General features: G+C 38.1%; 1 protein-coding gene across 1 annotated transcript in view; it reads left to right on the top strand.

Moving 5' to 3' along the window:
• LOC150085733 (peroxisomal N(1)-acetyl-spermine/spermidine oxidase-like) overlaps positions 1–21,170 on the top strand; it is a 173,030-nt gene that overhangs the window by 58,145 nt on the left and 93,715 nt on the right. Inside the window, exon 2 of the mRNA XM_090374667.1 lies at positions 1,422–2,568. Within this exon, the coding sequence (XP_090230793.1) occupies positions 1,422–2,568 (1,147 nt within the window). The remainder of the gene's footprint in view (positions 1–1,421; positions 2,569–21,170) is intronic.

The raw sequence follows: 21,170 nt of genomic DNA, 5'->3' as shown, positions 1-21,170 counted from the left end.
GCAGTCCTGTTTGTCCCATGATAGGAAAACGTATATAACAGCCATTAACATGTAAAACAACCTCTAGAATCTGAATAAAAGAACTAGTAAAGCATAATCTCAGCATAGATAATGCTGAGCATTTTCTAGATGAAAACAGCAAATCTAAATGGAAACTTGATACCACTGTGGACCAACCACTATCTTGTGATCTCTCTCTCTCTCTCTCTATACAAAACCCTGGAATAAAAAGGTTACCAAACACCATCTTTCAGCAATTACTGCAATACATAGACTCAATACCCCAAATGTACCAATATATATAGATAGATCAAAATCAGTGGATCATGTGGGAGCATCAGCAGTTTTCCTAGAAGTTACACTGTTTCACTAACTTCCAAAAGATTAGCAGCATTTCAGAAGCATAATTTACTAAGATTCCTTAACTGTAATACAAGCAATGCCACCCATGAACAATACAACTTATCCATTTCTTTGACAAATTAAATAGATATTGACAGACTTAACAAAATAAAAATGGGAAGTAACTTCCTGCTGCATACAAGGACATAGGGAATAAAAGGAAATTAAAAAGCTGATAGAACAGCATAATAAACCACAAATCTTTAGAAACAACTATTCCAAGTTCCACACAATGACTATAAGTCAGTCATCCAAAACTGCTGTGTGACAAAATGGCAAGAATTCTGGAAAAAATGAACATTGAATGAATCATATTAAATAAAGGCTAAAGTTGAACAGTGGAAAACAGGCACAAGGAGATTGAGAAGTTATACTGACCAGGCTACATTTAAATGTAGCCTGGTCAGTATAACATTTATCTACCCCATGTCGAAGAACCTCCAAGATGTATAACATACAACACTAACCAAACATTTAACATGTATTGATAAATTCCTGGCATATGAAAATGATTGACAAAGGACCTTAACATCATTATGTAAAGGAAGGAAAAAATCACCCTCCTTGATATCCTGGGCATCTACCATATACTGTAAATAATGATGATATACACAGAATAAATATTTAATTTTCATAAATGTGGATTTAGTTCCCATACAGAAAATATAATATACTAAATAATGATCTAGCACATTATGATCTCCATTGTTGATGTGCTGGTAAACATCAAAATAATCAACTAACCAATCTTCAAAATGGAGAACGTAGTGAACATGTGGTAAAATAACGATGCTTTCCAAGAACCTAACCATAACAATTCATAACATTTTAACAATGAATGAATGAATTTCTTAAGAAAAATTTAAATGTGTTGTTGCACTGTCATATTCTTATTAAGTATACAATACAATAAAGATTCTTAATTGTTAGAGTAGCCAGTTTGGGCCATTTTATAATGTTTTTCTGAAACAGTCAATTTTTTTTTTTTTTTTTTTAATATTTATTTAATTGTTTTCCAGGAAGCAACAGAGTAGAACTGGGAGCTTGCTGGATTCATGGAGTTCTTGGCAATCCAATGTATGAATTAGCTCTGTCTAATCACCTAGTGCAATTAAATAGTGACCAACAACCTCACACAGTTCTTGCTACAACAGAAGAAGGAAAGAGAGTGCCTATTTCTATAGTAGAAGAAGTATATAGTGCATATTTTTGGTTCAGTAAACGATGTGAAGAATATTTTTTGTTGCACTTTCATCCTCCTCCTCAAGTGGGAAATAGTGTTGGTAAACACTTAGAGATGGATATAAATGCTTATTTACAGCAGTTTGAAGACAAAGATGACCAACACATTAGACGTATGATTTTTGATCATCTTCTGAATCGGGAAACTTGTATAACCGGTTGTCATTCAATGGATGATACTGGTCTCAGTGACTTTGGTAGTTACACTGAGCTACCTGGAGGTAACATTACACTTCCAAATGGATTTTATTCTTTACTTAATCTTTTAGTACAAGCTCTACCTCCAAGCTGTATTTTAAAAAATCATCCTGTTCAGCATATTAATTGGAACAGAAGGTGCAAGCAAAGTAGTATAGAATATTCTGAAACAGATGTTCCACTAGGTGGTATGGGGTCCAATTGTACAGAACAGAATACAACACTTAGTCCTTCACAAGATAATGTAAATTATGCAGAAAATGGGACATGTTCTGTGACAAACATAGAAATTGTCTGTGAGAATGGTAAAAAATTCCATGCTAACCATGTAATAGTAACACTTCCTTTAGGAGTATTAAAAGAAAAATCCAATGAAATTTTTCATCCTCCTCTGCCTGAATATAAACTAGAATGTATTCAAAAGTTGCACTTTGGAGTGGTAGATAAAATATACCTTGAATACGACAGGCCATTTCTTAACCCTGACATTTCTGAAGTAATCACACTGTGGGATAAGACAGAAGAACATGATGTTAACAAGACTTGGTTTAGGAAGATATATTCCTTCAGTCGCATTTCAGAAAATATTCTTCTTGCTTTTGTTTCTGGAAAAGAAGCTGAGTACTTGGAAACATTGTCCAGTGATGAGGTGGGAGAAACATGCACTACTATTTTAAGGAAATTCCTAAGTGATCCATATATTCCCAAACCATGTAAAGTTGTATGGTAAGTTTCTGATATTGTTTTTAATATGATGATTTTGCCTTAAGATATTTAGTCAAAATACTGGAGTGTATATAATTTCTTCATGCATATTTGTGTGCATGCAGAATTAAAATAAACCATAAATAGTAGTTAAAGTATTTAATTACGCATGTTTTTGTAGTTCTCAGTTCATTTGGGAGGTAAGCACAGTATGACCTTAATAGAATGTGTGTCAGGTGCATCCTTTCAAAAGAACCATTTCAAATAATGTGTCATTGCATGTACATATTGTCTTGAAATTTATCTAGTATGTGATCTATTATTTGTTTCCTACTAAACTAGACACAGTTTTAATAGATGGCAGCATCCATTTAGGTGTAAATCTTGAACAATATCTTATCTTCCTTCACGGATTAGGCAATCCGCCTTCCGATCTCGAAGAGCTGTGCCCATCTTTTCTTCGGTCTTCCTCTGTCTCTTTTTCCTTTTGCTCTATATGTGTAAGCTAATTTAGGGAATCTATTATCTTCCATTCTTTCTACCTGTTCTTTCCATCTTTGTCTATATTCTATAATTTTTTCATTAATTGAGTAAATCTTTAATTCCTTTCTAATATTTACATTTGGTATTTTATCTAATTTTGTACATCCTTCAACATATCTTAAAAATTTCATTTCTGCAGCTTGTCTTCTATTAGTGTCTCTTTGTTTCGGTATCCATGTTTCAGAACCATAAAGAAGTGTTGGTATTGCCATTACTTTGTAAAATTTCAATTGTTTCTTTCCTTGTTTTCTCAGCCAGAGTTCTTTTTATTGTTCCACCTATATTTTGAAATTTCGCCAATTTCTGGTTCATATCTTCTTCGACATCATATGTTATATCACATCCTAGATATTTAAAATGTTTTACTTGCTCTAGTATTTTATTGTCTATAACTATTTTTGTTCTCACTGTATTTTTCCGCTTAAAAGCCAGGGTTTTGGTTTTCATTGTTGATATTTTAACTTTATATTCTTCTGTTATTTGGTTTAATTTAAATACAGCTCTTTGTAAATTATCTACACTATCTTGAATAATTACTTGATCATCTGAAAATAACAGCATATTAATCCTATTCTTTGTATTTAAATATATATTCCTGTATTAATTTCTTTTTTCCATTTACAAATCATATCAATGATATGTAAATGGAAAGGTTTAAGGTAAAAGGTAAAAGTCTATTGTTCAAGGTTTAGGCCTAAATGGATGTCAGATGAACTAATGAGACATATGGCAGAGAACAAAAATACAAAGGGTACTAGGAAAGTTTTGCAATACAGCTTTGTTTATTTGATTTTTTCAAAGTAATTTCCTCTACATTCAATACACCTCTCCATCATCCGAAACCAATCTTTAAACCAGTTCTGCCAAGTTTCACTAGGGAGTAAAGCACACTCGTTGTCCCAAGCCCGTAGAAGGTCCTCATCACTGGAAAACCGCCTCCATTTTAGCTTCATTTTCACATGCGGGAACAGTGCAAAGTCGCAGGGAGCAAGGTCTAGACTGTAGGGAGGGTGCTCGAGAAGTTTCAGTCCTGTCGTGGTCAAATATTCGGTGCAGGCTTTGGCGCTGTGAGCTGCAGCATTATCGTGATGGAGGTACCAGGTGTCCGTTCTTGACTTTGGCCGCAGGTTCTTCATAGATCCAATGACTTTAGGCAGGCATTGTTCAGTATACCACTTAGCTGTGACTGTCTTCTGCGTGTCCAAAACGACACGTTCCACAATTCCACTCGATTTGAAAAATACAGCTATCATTTTCTTCTTTACAGATCGGGATTTTCTGACAATTACGGGTGTGTCGTCATCATCAAAGACAAACTTTGTTTTGAGCCTTGGTCGGCAGATCGTAATAGTACAGCCAAGTCTCGTCGCCTGTCACGATGTTGTTCACATACCGAGATTGTCCCTTATCAAACTTTTTTAACATCTCCCGGCACCAAGTCACACGTCGTGTCATCTGCTCTTCAGTCAGTTGATGCGGCACCCAGAGAGAACAAAGTTTCTTCACGTGCAAATGATCTTGCAGAATCGAACGAATTGCTGGTGCATTTAGGCCCAAAGTATCCTCTATCTGTTGGCAGGTCACTCGCCTGTTTTCGTCAAGCATTTTCCTCACAGCAGTAACGTTTTCCTCCGTAACTGACGCTCGTGGCCTTCCCGGCCTCTCAGAATCCTCCAGAGTGAAATTTCCCCTTTGGAATTCTCTATACCACCTGAATATCGTTGTACGATGTAGACAATCATCACCTAGTGCAAGAGTCATTTCTTCTAAGCACTGGTCTATGGTTAAACCACGCACGAAATTATACCGCAAAACTGTCCTTATCTCATTTCGTGACCACGATGCCATCGCAAGCACTTTACACTCTCACTACTAATGAATAACTGAGCCCATCGACTTGGCGCGGCGGCTACTATGCACGTATCAACATGTCTCAACATGCAGCAACAAGCAGCTTCCTGTGATTCATTGTTGCGTCATATTGCAAAACTTTCCTAGTACCCTTTGTACATTGGATACATATAAATTAACACATGACACAGAAGCCTATGGTAGATATAAGTTGATCTGTAACCAAGTTACCAGGGAGATTAGGCAGGCGAAGGCAGATTATGAGAAATCTTTGGCAAGGGATGCAAAGAAAAACAGCAAAGAGTTCTTTACTTATGTAAACTCTAGAAGGAAGGGGATGAATCAGATTGGTCCACTTGATATCGATGGTTCAACTGTTGATGATACTACTCAGGTAGCTAACAAACTAAATGAATATTTTGCATCGACATTCACACATGAGGAGTTATTCAGCAAGGGGAATGCCAGAGGTGTATTCAGCTCTGGCAGTAAGCTAGATAATCTTGTAATAACTGAGAGTAAAGTGGAGGAGAAACTGTTGAAGATAAACACAAGAAAGGCACCTGGGGTGGATGGGATCTATCCAGTTATATTAAAGGAGGCAGCAAAGGAAGAAAGCAAACCGTTAGCAATAATTATGAGAGCTTCCTTGGACTCAGGGGAGGTACCCATAGACTGGAGATGTGCAAATATGACCCCAATTCACAAAGGAGGATCAAAGGCTGACACAAGTAATTATAGACCTGTGAGTTTAACTTCTGTTCCAGGAAAATTAATGGAGGCACTGGTTAAAGAAGCACTGCAGGATCATCTAGACAAGACCTCAGTTATAGCTTGGACACAGCATGGTTTTGTTAAAGGGAAGTCTTGCCTGAGCAATTTGATTGGATACTATGAAGCAGTCACAAAAGAACTGGATGCAGGGAATAACTTTGATATTATATACTTGGATCTTAGAAAGGCTTTTGATACTGTTGCACATGGAAGACTGCTGCACAAATTGGAGCAGTGTGGCATTGGAGGCAAATTGCTGCTATGGATAAAGGGGTGGCTGAGGTGGAGAAGACAGAGAGTGGTAATCAATGGACACTGATCATCGTGGACTAATGTTATTAGTGGAGTCCTTCAGGGTTCAGTGTTGGGTCCATTGTTGTTTTCTGTATTTATAAATAATATTGATGATGGTATATCAAGCTTAATGTCCAATTTTGCAGACGATACAAATGTTGGCAGGGTTGTTAAGGATGCTACTGACGCTATGTTGCTGCAACAGGATCTAGAAAGGGTGAGCAGATGGGCTGAGAGGTGGCAAATAAAGTTTAACATTGACAAATGTAAAGTACTACATATGGGAAACAGCAACCCCAGAGCACGTATCAACTCTGTGGTACTACACTGACAGTGGTAGAGAATGAAAGGGACCTGGGGGTGGTTGTGCAGGCAGATATGAAGTTTTCTGAGCAGTGCAGACGGGCTGCAAGAGTAGTTCATGGTGTCTTATCATTGATATTTACAGGAATTTTTCTAGCAGGGATAAGGAGGCGATTATTCCCTTGTATAAGGCAATGGTCAGGCCATACCTTGAGTACTGTATATAGGTCTGGCGTCCTCATTACAAGAAGGATGTAGAGCTGCTGGAACGAGTACAGAGAAGGGCAACAAGATTAGTGAATGGAACAAAGGGTTGCTCTTACGAAGAAAGGCTTAAGTTTTGCAAATTATAGTGTCTGAAGACTAGGCACCGGCAAGGTGATCTGATAGAGGTGTATAAAGCCTTGAATGGTTTGAGCATGCTCAATACTGATGGGATTCCTCTTCTTGCTCAGAATAATCGCCTGAGAGGGCATAAATTCAAATTGAGGAAAGACAGATGTAGGATAGATGTGCAGAAATTTGCCTTTTTTCAGCGGGTAGTTGGTTGGTGGAACAGACTTCCATCCCTTGTTGTGGAAGTTAGTATTAGTAATAGCCGCATGGTGCAAGAAAGCCTGTGGCATATTCTGCACCAGCCAAAAAAAAAAAAAAAAAAAAATCCGAACAAAACAATGATAAAAGGAAAAAAAAAAAAATAATAATAATTAATAAAAAAAAAGGAAATTAAACCTATCATCCTATGCGCTTCCCTTACCCAAAAGTACTATCCAGATGACCTTTGAATTTCCCCAAACTGTCGGCCTCTACCACCCATGAAGGCAACTTATTCCAGTAATTTATAACTCGCTGGCTAAAATAAAACTTCCTGCAGTCCAATCTAAACACTCCCCCCCGTAACTTGAATTTATGTCCCCTAGTTCTAGCATCATTTATAATCTTGAAAATTTCATCCTCATTCATTTTACTGATGCCTCTCAGAGCCTTAAACACCTCAATCAAATCTCCTCTAAGATGTCTAGTTTCCAAACTCTGCAACCCACATATTCAAAGTCTTTCTTCATAAGGACGCTCTTTTGCCGATCTCACCAGGCGAGTTAGCATTAGTTACCCGTCTTTGCACCCTTTCAAGAAGCTCGATGTCTTTCTTTAGGTGTGGTCTCCATACTTGAAGAACACAGTATTCTAAGTGTGGGCTAACATAAACCTTATATAATGGGATTATCACGTCCCTATCTCTACTTGCAAAAGTTCGATAGATCATTCATAGGACACCATGGGCCTTCCTTGCAACCTGTTTACAATGCTCAGAGAATTTCATGTCTGACCGTATCGTAACACCCAAGTCCCTTTCCTCCAGTACTGGGTTTAGTTGAAATCCACCAAGTGAATAAGTTATTTTGGGATTACTGTTTCCCGGTGTAATACCATACACTTTGTTGGATTAAAGCATAGCTTCCATTTTTCTGACCAATCCTGAAGTCTATCTAGGTCTCTCTGAAGAAGCTCAGCTTGACAGTGATCATTAACTACTCTAACAATTTTGACATCATGTCATTTATGAAAATTAAAAACAACAGTGGTCCTAATGCTGATCCTTGGGGAACCCCACTTCTTACATCAACCCAATCTGAGGAATAGCCATTTATCAAAACCCTCTGCCTCCTGCCCTGAAGCCATCCTTCTATCCATCTAAGGATTTTCCCAGTGATTCCAACCTGTTTCAGCTTATAAAGCAACCGCTCATGTGGGACTGAGTCAAAAGCTTTGCTAAAATCTAAATAAACAATGTCGAAATTATTTCCTAAATCCAGCTCGTGAGTGACCCTTTCGAAATAGCGAACCAGATTTGTTAAACATGATTTTCCCTTTACAAAACCATGCTGAGTATCTTTGAGAATTTCAATTCGATCCAAATAATCCTGAATTCCACCCTCGATCATTGCCTCCATGATTTTCCCTATTACTGAAGTCAGACTGACAGGTCAATAATTTCCAAATTCACTTTTTCTAGCAGGAATTTTTCTAGTAGGGATAAGGAGGTGATTATTCCCTTGTATAAGGCAATGGTCAGGCCACACCTAGAGTACTGTATACAGGTCTGGAGACCTCATTTCAAGAAGGATGTAGAGATGCTGGAATGAGTACAGACAACGGCAACAAGATTGGTGAATGGAACAAAGGGGTGCTCTTATGAAGAAAGGCTTAAGTTTTGCAAATTACAGTGTCTGGAGACTAGGGTTGTATAAAGCCTTGAATGGTTTGAGCATGCTGAATGCTGATGGTAGTCTTCCTCTTGCTCAGAATAATCACCTGAGAGGGCATAAATTCAAATTGAGGAAAGACAGATGTAGGATAGATGTGAGGAAATTTGCCTTTAGCCAGCGGGTGGTTGGTTGGAGGAACAGACATCCATCCCTTGTCCTCGAGGTTGATAGCCTGAATAAGTTTAAGGCTCAGCTGGACAGGTATTTCGAATGAACAGAGGGGATGAAGTGGAAGTGGTTATTTTTTATTTATTTATTTATTTATTTATTTTTTTTTTTTTTGCTGATGCTGCATAAGCTTGCTTTCTTGCATCAAATACCTCTACTAATGCTAATGCTAAAAATGCTAATATTATCAAATAAACACGTGTCAGTATTACCCACATCCCCCCTAACTAGCAGTTTCCCTGAATCTTTAAGGTATCCTCAATAATACTGGCAAAAACTTTTGCACCACCTTTGTTTAAGTGTATCCCATCTCTACAAAACAAATTCCTTCTACCTACAAGTGTCGGCCATGCTGATAAAAATTTCCCCTCTAAAGCCTTGCAGATTCCTTCAAGCCTTGAGTTAATCCACAAGGCTCTTAACATATAATCCCTCCTATCGTGTCTGGGCAGAATTACAGACACATAGACATTATGGCCTAGCTCGCGACATTTCCTCAGCATGGTCCTGTATTTTTCCAACAAATCGTCAGATCGTGTACGTTTAATATCATTAGTCCCTGCATGAATAATAATATTCTCTTTACCCTCTTTAAAATCTGACAATCTGTTGGTGACATCATCAATAGTTGCTCCCGGCAGACATACCCTGGTTCTAGTCCACCTATCCTTATTACAAAAAATATTCCCCATTTCCCTGACAATGGCGTCTCCTAATAAAACAATGTCCTTTTTAACCAGAGTAGTTTGCACTTGGTTTTTCTGTTTTGAGGCTCGAATTGGGTGTGCATCACTTGGTAGATTGCTGGAGTCTTGAGTCCCCGATGAGCTCCCAGATGCATTATTCTGGAGGGCAAGCACCTGTTTTTTTCAGAGACTCATATTGTTCCATCAGTGCACCAAATTGTAATTTAAGATCGGTGCACTCCTTACATCGATCACAAAGAAAAGAATCCCCAGGTGAGGTAGGATTAGTCACCAGGTCGACCTTGGAAAACATTCCACAGGTTCCACAACGGATTAAATCATTACTCACCCGTAAATCGCCATCGGCTATTTCCATGTGAGTCACGATACCCTGTGACGTGTTTAAGGCAGATCTCGTAACTACCATTATAAAATTAAATAAATATTAATGAAAGTTAACTTTACAAAATTATATCTATAATATTATTAAAATCAAACTGTTACAGGAAAACCTAACAAAATAATCCAACAATATCTAAATAAATCAAATATTTAAAAGCACTATCCAAAAGTAAACCACTTAACTGAGGAGCCCTGACTAAGTGCATCCGCTCACCTCGAATGCCGACACTGAACTCTGAAGTTGATAGCCTAAATAAATTTAAGGCTGAGCTGGACAGGTATTTCAAACGAACGGAGGGGTGAAGTGGAAGTTTTTTTTTTTTTTTTTGGCTGATGCTGCGTAAGCTTGCTTTCTTGCATCATATGCCTCTACTAATGCTAATGTTCTCTATATATATGTTAAACAACGTTGGTGACTAGCTACATCCCTGTCTAACTTCTTGATTTATTATTCTTTCTTCTGTTAATTTATTACCTATATCTATTACTATTTTTGTTCCTTAATAAACTCTATTATTTTTGTAAGGTGCTTTGGGTATCCTTTATTACTCAGTATGTTCCATAGTTTTCATCTGTTTACTCGATCAGATACTTTTTTCCTAATCTATAAATGCTAAATGCGTTTCTAAATTAAACTCTTTTCGTTTTTCTATTATTTGTTTTAATATAAATATATTATCTGTGCATGAACTTCTCTTTCTGAATCCTGCCTGTTCTTCTATTAATATTTCATCAGAGATAATTTTAATTCTATTATTTATTATTTTGCTATACATTTTATATACACTAGGACAATTCAGGAAAAACTATAAGAAGAGTGGGGGGGGTAAAGATATGAAATGAAGAAATAGCTAAAGCTATTTCTTCATTCCATATTTAGTATGCTAATCCCTCCATAATTCTTTGTATCATTTCTATTTCCTTTTTTAAATATTGAAATAATTTTTGCTGGCTTCCATTCTTCTGGTATTTTATATTGTTCTCAACATTTATTAAATAAATTTAGTATTCTGTCATTTAAAAAACTTCCTCCATACTTGATCAGTTCTGTATTTATTCCATCCATTCCTATTGCTTTCCTATTTTTTTGTAGCTTTCAATGCCTTTTCCAATTCTTCCTTCGTTATCGGATCTATGTCACTAACTGTGTCTAACTGTATCTCTTCTATTTGATATGTTGGGTCTTTCCACAATTCTTCATAATGTTTTTTCCATTGTTCTTCCTTTATTATATTTATTCTTGAAATGTCTTTCTCTGTGCTATTCAAGTGTTTCATCATTTTATATGCCAAATTTTGTCTTTCATGAGCATCATGTTCTATTGTGCTTATAAATCTATCCCATGACTCTGCTTTAGCCTTCCTTATTATATCTTTAGTTTTATTGCATTCTTGTTTTTATATTTCTTCATTTCTCACTTGTCCTGTTTTGTATATATTTAAGATATTTATCTTGTTAAAAAGAAATTATCTTAATAAAAATAAGAAAATACCAACAAAAACTACTAAGAAATTAAAAATACATTTGTTGGAAGATGAAAGCACTAAATTCCTGTATGAAAGTCGATTGAAAGATAAACTCAAATCAGATGAAAGTGATAATGTTGAGGAAATCTGGTCAAACATGAAAAAATCAATTCTGGGAGCTGCTGAAGAAAGTCTTGTATATAAACCTATAAAAAATAAAAACTGGCTAAGAACTTGGAATGAAGAATTGAAACAAACAATCAATGAGAAAAAAAAAGACCTATAAACTGTTCCTACAAACTAAAGATCTACATCTACACATAAAATATAAAAAGCTTAGAGCAGAAGTCAGAAAACTAACTAGAAGAATCCGACGAGATGACTGGGATAAATTTGTTAAATCTTTAGAACGTGATATCACGGGCCCACAGAGAAGAGGTTTCAAAATTTTTAAGAAATTACAACTAGACACAAATGATCAAATAAAAACCAACTCCATCTCCCAAGCAGAACGGAAGCAACACTATTCCAAACTATGGTATAACCCAGGCACTAGGGAAGTGGAAGATGAATCCGTGATAACCAAAGATGAAGAAAATATAACAATGGAAGAACTAGAGTTAATATTACAAAAATCAAAAAACCAAAAAAGCCCAGGCATAGACAATTTGAATGTAGAACTATTTAAATATGGAGGCACCTTACTAAAAAACACACTATTAAAATTATTTAACATCATATGGCATAAGCAACAGATACCCAAAGATTGGGAAACAGGAATAGTAATCAATTTACACAAAAAAGGCTCCAGAAATAACCCTAATAACTACAGAGGGATAACACTGCTGTCAACTGCTGCAAAGCTATACTCTAATATACTAAAGAATAAACTTAATAAACACAGTGAACAATTCTTAGAAGAAGAACAATGTGGGTTCAGAAAGCCACAATAGATGCCATTTTCTCACTACAACAAATTTTGGAGAAAAGAAGAGAATTCAATATACCAACATTTCTGCTCTTTATTGATTATGAAAAAGCATATGACAATGTAAACCGGGAAAAACTTTGGCAGATTCTACGTGAAGAAAATATCCTAACCCAACTCCGGAAAGCGATCCAAAGCCTATATAAAAATTCAAAAGTCTGTATAAAATATTCTAATGGCCAACTATCAGAACCAATTAACACCAATAAAGGAGTGAAACAAGGATGTGGACTATCACCAAATTTATTTAATATCTACATCAATAAAATTCTTAAAGAATGGAAACAAACAATTAACAACGGAATACAGTTGAACAACAGGAATAAAATCCAAACTATATTATATGCTTATGATCAAGTTATAATCGCAAAATCTGAAGATGAACTACAGATAGCAGCAAATGAACTTAATAAAATAGGTAAAGAGTACGAGGTGAAAATCTCCACCTCAAAAACAAAATCTATGGGATTATGTGGAAAGATCATACAAAGAGTCAAAATTGTTATTGATGATAAAATAAAAAAATAGAACAAATATCTGACTTCACCTATTTGGGAAATTAATATCAAACGAAGGGAAAGACATCCACACTAAACTACAAAAATATAATAAAATGAATGGAACGATTAAACGCCACTTCGGAAAACAAATGACAACCGAAACAAAATTACGACTGCACAACATCACTTCAAAACCAACCCTCTTCTACAGTTGTGAGACTTGGGTCATGAATAAGAAATATGCACACAAACTAGAAGCAGCACAAATGAAATTTTTAAGACCATTATTAGGCTTTACAAGACTAGACCATCAAAGAAATATAGATATCTGCGAGAAATTAAAAGTAGATAACATTGTAAATGACATAAAACGGTATCAGGAAAAATGGATCAGCCACATAGAAAGAATGAACCCAGACCAGATCCCAAAATTAGCTTTTAACTACAAACCTACAGGTAAGAGAGATGTGGGTCGACCAAGACAACGATGGCGAGATCAAAACCACCTCCAAGAACTACAACAGATATGTTTTAACTGTTTTTTAACTGTTTTAGCTATTTCTTCATTCCATATCTTTACCCCCCCCCTTATAGTTTTTCCTGAATTGTCCTAGTGTCTCTTTTGCTGTCTTTTGAATTATATTTCGTATATTATTCCATTCCTCTTCTATTTGTTCTCTCTCCAATGTTTTACTTATTTCGTCTTTAATCCTTTTTTCATATAAATTTTGTATACAGGCATACCTCGAATAACGAATAGGATGCGTTCCACGAAATTACTTTGTTAAGCGAAACTTCGTTTTCAGAGGTAAAAATACTATGGCCAGAATAGGGATATGTTCCTACATAAAGAAAATTAAAAGCTTTTTTTTTGAACAAAGAGAAGTTTTATTAAATAAACAGTCAACTTACATACAAAGTGAAATCACATTTTAAAATATGAGTCTAAAGTTGATTGCTTATGCTTTTTTTCTCTTTCATTTAACAATTGCTTATACGGAGTTATTGCATTTAACACTGATCGCTTAACAATAAAACTTCTTCGTAAATCAGGATCATTTTCACTAAAAAAATTTAAAACGTTTTCACTGTCATTTAAGCACCTTTTTAAATCTTTGGTTGTTAACACTTTTTCTGCAGGAACTTCTTTAACTTCGTCTTCATTATCTTTGTCTTCGTTGCTAACAAGGTTTTCTAAATCTTCCACTGAAAAACCATCATCTTCTGCATTCAATAAATTTCTAACATCTTCTTCATCGACATTTTCGAAACCTATTGATTGAGCCATCTGGATAACTTCATTTCTAATTTCTTGGATGTTATTTTCTTCTTCTAGTACAACTTCTGGCCATATTTTGCGCCAAACTCCATTTAAGCATTTCTTAGTGACTTCTTTCCAAGAACTATCAATGTTTTCAATTGCGTTTTAAATGGTGTAGTTTTTCCAAAAAGTTTTAACTGTCATTTCCTCTTTATCCTCTAGTTCAGTTAAATTGCTTAATGTTCGACGCAGATAATAAGCTTTAAATGATGCTATTACTCCCTGATCTAATGGTTGAATCAGGGAAGTTGTGTTTGCTGGAAGAAACACAACTTTGACAGGAATGCATGTGTCCAACGTGTTAAGATCAGTAGGATGTCCCAGAGCATTGTCTAACAACAAAAGAGCTTTTTCTTCAAAGTTGTTTTTTTGACAATACCGTTTTACTTCAGGACAAAAGTGGTTAACAAACCAATCAGTAAATAACTCCTTGGTAACCCACGCTTTTCTATTTGCTTTCCATATTACAGGTAAATTCATTTTTGTTATCTTTTAACGCCCTCAGATTTTCTGAATGGTAAACTAATAACAATTTTAATTTTTAATCGCCAGAGGCATTTGATCCAAAGAGTAACGTTAAACGGTCTTTGGCTGCTTTGAACCCAGCAGCTGATTTTTCTTCAATAGAAATGAAGCTTTTTGTTGGTAGCCGTTTCCAGAACAAACCGCTTTCGTCAACACTGAACACCAAATTTGGTGGAAAATTTTCACGTTCAATTATTTCCTTTAGTTTTTCTGGAAACTTATTTGCAGCTTCTCCTGTTAATTTTACGCTATGAATCCTGGCCCGTTTTTTAAATTTCTCGAACCAACCACGAGAAGCCCCAAAGGTTTCCGTAATTTCTTCAGTTTGTTTAGATTTCAGGTGATTAAACTGGAATATTTTTTTATGTTAAATGGGGCTTGAAATTGCAGACTTCGTTATATTGAAGCTTTGTTATCAGAGGTAACATTAACCGAGGTGTGCCTGTACTTTCCTCTTGAAATAGATATACTTTATGACCCAACTCCTCCTTCCCCTGTTTAATAGCTTTTCTCTTCTTCCATTTAGCCCGTAACTCTATTTTTGAAGCCACTAAAAATGATCTGAATTAATATCATATCCTCTAAACACCCTAGTATCTCGACATTATTTTGCTAATTTTTGATTTACTATTACATAGTCTGTTATTGATTGTGTACCTCTTGCCGACCATGTATATTTATGTATATCACATTTTCTAAAAAATATATTTGCTATTCTTTAAATTATTAAATGTTTCAAAATCTCTTAATTTATTTCCATTTACTTCATTTTCTCCATAACATCCCATAATATTTTTTATTGGCTTATTCCCTACCCGAGCATTATAATCTCCCAAAATAACTACATGGTCCTTTTTTACATTCTTATCTAGTTCTTTTTGTAACTTTAAATAAAATTTATCTGTTTCTTCCTCTTTTCCATCTTCTGGAGCATAAATTCCAATTATACATAAATAACTTCTGTCTAATTTAAATCTTACTGTTATTATTCTATTATTTATAAATGTTTAGCTCTGTGTTTTGGTTTTCCATTTCTGATCTATTAGTATTGCTACCCCTCCACTAGCTCTTTCCTTTTGATCTACTCCACTGTATATCATTGTATAATAATCATAAGCTTTCGTACCTTTTAATTTTTTCTTTGTTTCTGTTATTACTGCTATATTTACTTTCTTCTGTTTTAAATGTTTAAGTAGTTCGACTTCTTTATATCCTAATCCTCCTCTTATGTTCCATGTTACAATATTTAAAATGTCCATTATTCCTTTTCGTTTCCATTTCCCAGTCTGAGTTGAGTCCCTTTGTCTGTTTGGTTTTCCTCTTTGAGCTTTTATTTTTTTTACATTGGGAGGAAACCAGCCTCCCACACAATCCCCAACCTAGAGGACCAGTATATTACTCTTCGTCTGATCCCTACCCTTTGACCTGTCTAGCTAGGATGGCCCTACCGGTAGTCTAGCTACCGCCAGCATAGCTCTCTGGGTAATCAGGATGCTCAAGCCTTCCCACCGCGACAAGGTGGTAACATTCGGGGAGGACAATATCTCTTATTTAAATAAAAAACAAAGGACTGGATGCTGAAAATAATTTTGATATCATATACTTGGATTTCAGAAAAGCTTTTAATACTACTGTTGCCCGTAACAGACTGCTGTACAGATTGGAGCAGCGTGACATTAAGGGCAAATTTCCACTATGGATAAAGGGATGGTTGAATGGGATAAGACAGAGGGTGGGTATCAAAGTGGTTCTTCGTGGATTAATGTTATTAGTGGAATCCTCCAGGGTTCCACTAATAACATTAATTCCTGAAGGACCTTGGCCCATTGTTTTCTCTATTTATTAGTGATATTGATGTAGGTGTATCAGGCTTAATGTCTAAGGTTGCAGATGATAGAAAAATTGGCAGGGTGGTTAATGATAGTAATCAAGGTATGCTACTGCAACAAGGTCTAGAAAAAATTGGGCAAATGGACTGAAAAATGCAATTAAAGTTTAACATTGACAATTTCAAGGTGCTCTATATATGGGAAGCAGTAATCCCAGATTAATGTACCAAGTTTGTGGTACTCAGGGTAGTGGAAAATGAAAAAAAACTTGTGGGAGTAATTATGCAGTCAACTATGAAGTTCTTGAAATGAAAAAATTATAATTCCTCAGAGCGGTTTAATACTAGAACATACATACAAAGAACGGTTAATATACAAAAGAGCTTTCGACTGAGTAGACAGCCTTCTTCAGTTAAACAGAAAATATATTAAATGACAGTTAGAATGGAGATGTGCACTGCCAAGTTGGTGCGTGAGGCGCGTGGCTAATTGTTTGAGGTTGAAGTTTGTGGCTGTGACGTATGGTGGTGACGCGGCCAGCGTTTGTCTAGGGACAGAATTATTGCTTCTGTGATGGGGTTAACTTGACAACCACTGTTCCTGTTCAAAGAGGTATCCGAGCATTTTATGTTTAACGATTCCAACCAGGTGCGCCGTAGGTAATGGTGGGACCTGTCCACAACCACGACATCGCGGTGTGGGTCAATGTCATGGTGGGTTGTCCAGACATGCTCGGCAATAGCTGAGTGTTCCACATCTGCCAAACGGATCGCCCTTTTATGTTCTGAGAGACGTTTCTCGAGCCGACGTCCAGCCTCTCCAAAGTAGCAGCTAGTGCAGTCACGGCAAGAGATGCGATAGACCAAACCGCTCTGCAGAAGGGTGGGGACAGGTGTTTTCACGTTGGAAATGAGAGAACACAGTTTCTTGCCTGGGAGTTGGATGCACTTTATTTTATGTGATTTTTAGGATTCTACCGATCTGTTGTGACAGGTTGGGGTAGTATGGGATAAATGCCCTCGTGGATGACTCACCACTGTTGACGTTACTATTGGTCACCATGTTGTCGCGTGCCTGTAGGTCACACCTGTCGAGGATGTCGATGGGATAGCCACACCTCGCAAGGTCCACTTTGACCCTGGTGATCTCTGTGCATCTTTCATCTGCAGAGCTAGAGTGTGTCCAGGCGCGAGTTAGCAAGGTTCGGGCAGTGGTGAGGAGGTGACCCCGTGCGTGTGCTGACCGGAAGTTGGTAAATTGGCCAGCACACATAGGTTTACGATAAACTGTCGTCTTCAAGCATGTGTCTTCGCGCTGGACGAGGGTATCTAGGTATGGGATGGTGTTTTTCGACTCCAGCTCAATCGTGAATTTTATGAAGGGCGATAGTGAGTTGAGGTGGGTTAGGATTCGCTGACCTGAGTCTCTAGGGATAACTACGAACACATCGTCTACATAGCGACACCAAAAGGCGATGTAATCTGGTGCGTGTGTAAACGCACGTCCCTCTAACTCCTCCATCACGATGTTTGCCGTGACCAAACTGACAGGGTTAGCAAGGTTCGGGCAGTGGTGAGGAGGTGACCCCGTGCATGTGCTGACCGGAAGTTGGTAAATTGGCCATGGCTGTGCCATGCACCTGCTGGTACATTGAGTCGCTAAACATGATTGCACCTCCTGTTAAGCACAGTCTGAGGGCGGTGGAAATGTCATCAGGTGTCAGTCTGGTTCTGTCGCTAAGGGTTTCATCATTGTCCAAGAGTTGTTTTGCACAAGAGATGGCAAGTTCCACTAGGATGGAGGTAAAGAGGGATATTACATCGAACGATGCCATGACTTGATCTTGTGAGATGGATATAGTGCGGATCCTTTCTATGAACTCAATACTGTTGGAGACGGTGTAGGTGGTCTTGCCAACTAGAGGAGAAAGAAGCCTCGAGACAAACTTAGACAACTCGTAAGTCCGTGATCCACAGCAGGATACAATTGGTCTTAGTGGTGTGTCTTCTTTGTGTACCTTTGGCAGGCCGTAAAACCGTGGGATCTGACACCCAGAGGCACGGAGGTGATTACGGGTTGACTGTGTTATCTTCCCCTGTTTGAGCCAACTATCGATGAGGATATTCACCTCTGACTCCCATCGTTCCAATGCTCTGCTGGGGGTAACGGTTAAGGGTTTGTAGACGGAAGTGTCTCGCAAAAGCAGTAAGGCTTTCGCCACGTAATCAGCGCGGTTCATTACAACCGTACGATGGCCTTTGTCCGCCGGTAGAATGACGATGGACGAATCCCGTTTTAGTGCCTTGAGGGTAGAAATCTGCATATGGCTGAGGTTTGAAGAGACGGGGCGAGCATGGTGTAGAACTGCTGCGGTCTTTAAGCGGATTGTGTTGGCCACATCTTTTGGGAGGTGTGATAAACATGTTTCCACGCCTAAGGCGATGTCAGTGATCGGTGGTTACCTTGGAAGAATGGCAAATACCATGCCAAGAGTCAATAGGTCTATTTGTTCTGCAGATAACTGCTTGTTGCTCAGGTTCAATACGAAATCTGTGCAACCTGTGGAAGGGGCATTATGCTGGTGATGAAATTGACGGGATTCATTAATTAAGTATTGAACTTACGTTTCTGTCGGGCACAATAACGATCTGATTCTCTGACGGCCTGGTAGCATAAAGTATTGATTACATTGGTGTAAATAGGATCGGGAATCAGTGCCTTAAGGTCGACTAGTAGGGCTGCTTTGCTCACTGAAGCACGCTGTATGTCACGGTGGAGGCTGCCAATCCATATGAGCAGAGTCTTGAAGCCGAAGTTCCGACAGGCACGTTGCATACACTCATTAGAAAACAGTGGTTTGTACCGAAATCCTTTCGGAATAATCTTGTTTGCTTTGCATCTGTGAGCAAACCTCAGGTGTTGTCTGCCACGGGCTATAAAGATGAAATCCTTCTGTAGTCTCACAACCATATCGTATGTTGGTTGGCCAAGAATAGTCCGAATATGGTGAAAGAGGCCTATGCGCTCCGGATTCATATTATTGAAATGAAAAAATTATAATTCCTCAGAGCGGTTTAATACTAGAACATACATACAAAGAACGGTTAATATACAAAAGCGCTTTCGGCTGAGTAGACAGCCTTCTTCAGTTAAACAGAAAATATATTAAATGACAGTTAGAATGGAGATGTGCACTGCCAAGTTGGTGCGTGAGGCGCGTGGCTATTTGTTTGAAGTTGAAGTTTGTGGCTGTGACGTATGGTGGTGACGCAGCCAGCGTTTGTCTAGGGACAGAATTATTGCTTCTGTGATGGGATTAACTTGACAACCACTGTTCCTGTTCAAAGAGGTATCCGAGAATTTTATGTTTAACGATTCCAACCAGGTGCGCCATAGGTAATGGTGGGACCTCTCCACAACCACGACATCGCGGTGTGGGTCAATGTCGTGGTGGGTTGTCCAGACATGCTCGGCAATAGCTGAGTGTTCCACATCTGCCAAACAGATCGCCCTTTTATGTTCTGAGAGACGTTTCTCGAGCCGACGGCCAGTCTCTCCAAAGTAGCAGCTAGTGCAGTCACGGCAAGAGATGCGATAGACAAAACCGCTCTGCAGAAGGGTGGGGACAGGTGGTTTCACGTTGGAAATGAGAGAACGCAGTTTCTTGCCTGGGAGTTGGATGCACTTTATCCCATGTGATTTTAGGATTCGATCGATCTGTTGTGACAGGTTGGGGTAGTATGGGATAAATGCCCTCGTGGATGACTCACCACTGTTGACGTTACTGTTGGTCGCCACGTTGTCACGTGCCTGTAGGTCACACCTGTCAAAGATGTCGATGGGATAGCCGCACCTCGCAAGGTCCACTTTGACCCTGGTGATCTCTGTGAGTCTTTCACCTGCAGAGCTAGAGTGTGTCCAGGCGCGAGTTAGCAAGGTTCGGGCAGTGGTGAGGAGGTGACCCCTTGCACATGCACGGAGGTGACCTTTTCTTGGCCAACCAACATACGATATGGTTGCGAGACTACAGAAGGATTTCATCTTTATTGCCCGTGGTAGACAACACCTGAGGTTTGCTCACAGATGCAAAGCAAACAAGATTATTCCGAAATGATTTCGGTACAAACCACCGTTTTCTAATGAGTGTATGCGACGTGCCTGTCGGAACTTCGGCTTCGAGACTCTGCGCATATGGATTGGCTGTCTCCACCGTGACATACAGCATGCTTCAGCGAGCAAAGCAGCCCTACTAGTCGACCTTAAGGCTCTTGATTCCCGATCCTATTTACACCAATGTAATCAATACTTTATGCTACCAGGCCGTCAGAGAATCAGATCGTTATTGTGCCCGACAGAAACGTAAGTTCAATACTTTAATTAATGAATCCCGTCAATTTCATCACCAGCATAATGCCCCTTCCACAGGTTGCACAGATTTCGTATTGAACCTGAGCAACAAGCAGTTATCTGCAGAACAAATAGACCTATTGACTCTTGACATGGTATTTGCCGTTCTTCCAAGGTACCCACCGATCACTGACATCGCCTTAGGCGTGGAAACATGTTTATCACGCCTCCCAGAAGATGTGGCCAACGCAATCCGCTTAAAGACTGCAGCAGTTAGTATTAGTATTAGTATTAGTATTAGTAACGGCCGCATGGTGCAAGAAAGCCTATGGCTTATGCTGCACCAGCCAAAAAAAAAA

This window comes from Mastigoproctus giganteus, chromosome 5 (assembly GCF_048544385.1).
Source record: "Mastigoproctus giganteus isolate SK-2022 chromosome 5, ASM4854438v1, whole genome shotgun sequence".
Lineage (NCBI taxonomy): Eukaryota > Metazoa > Arthropoda > Arachnida > Uropygi > Thelyphonidae > Mastigoproctus > Mastigoproctus giganteus.
The sequence above is the reverse complement of the archived record's forward strand: the minus strand, read 5'-3'. Positions and strand labels throughout refer to the sequence as shown.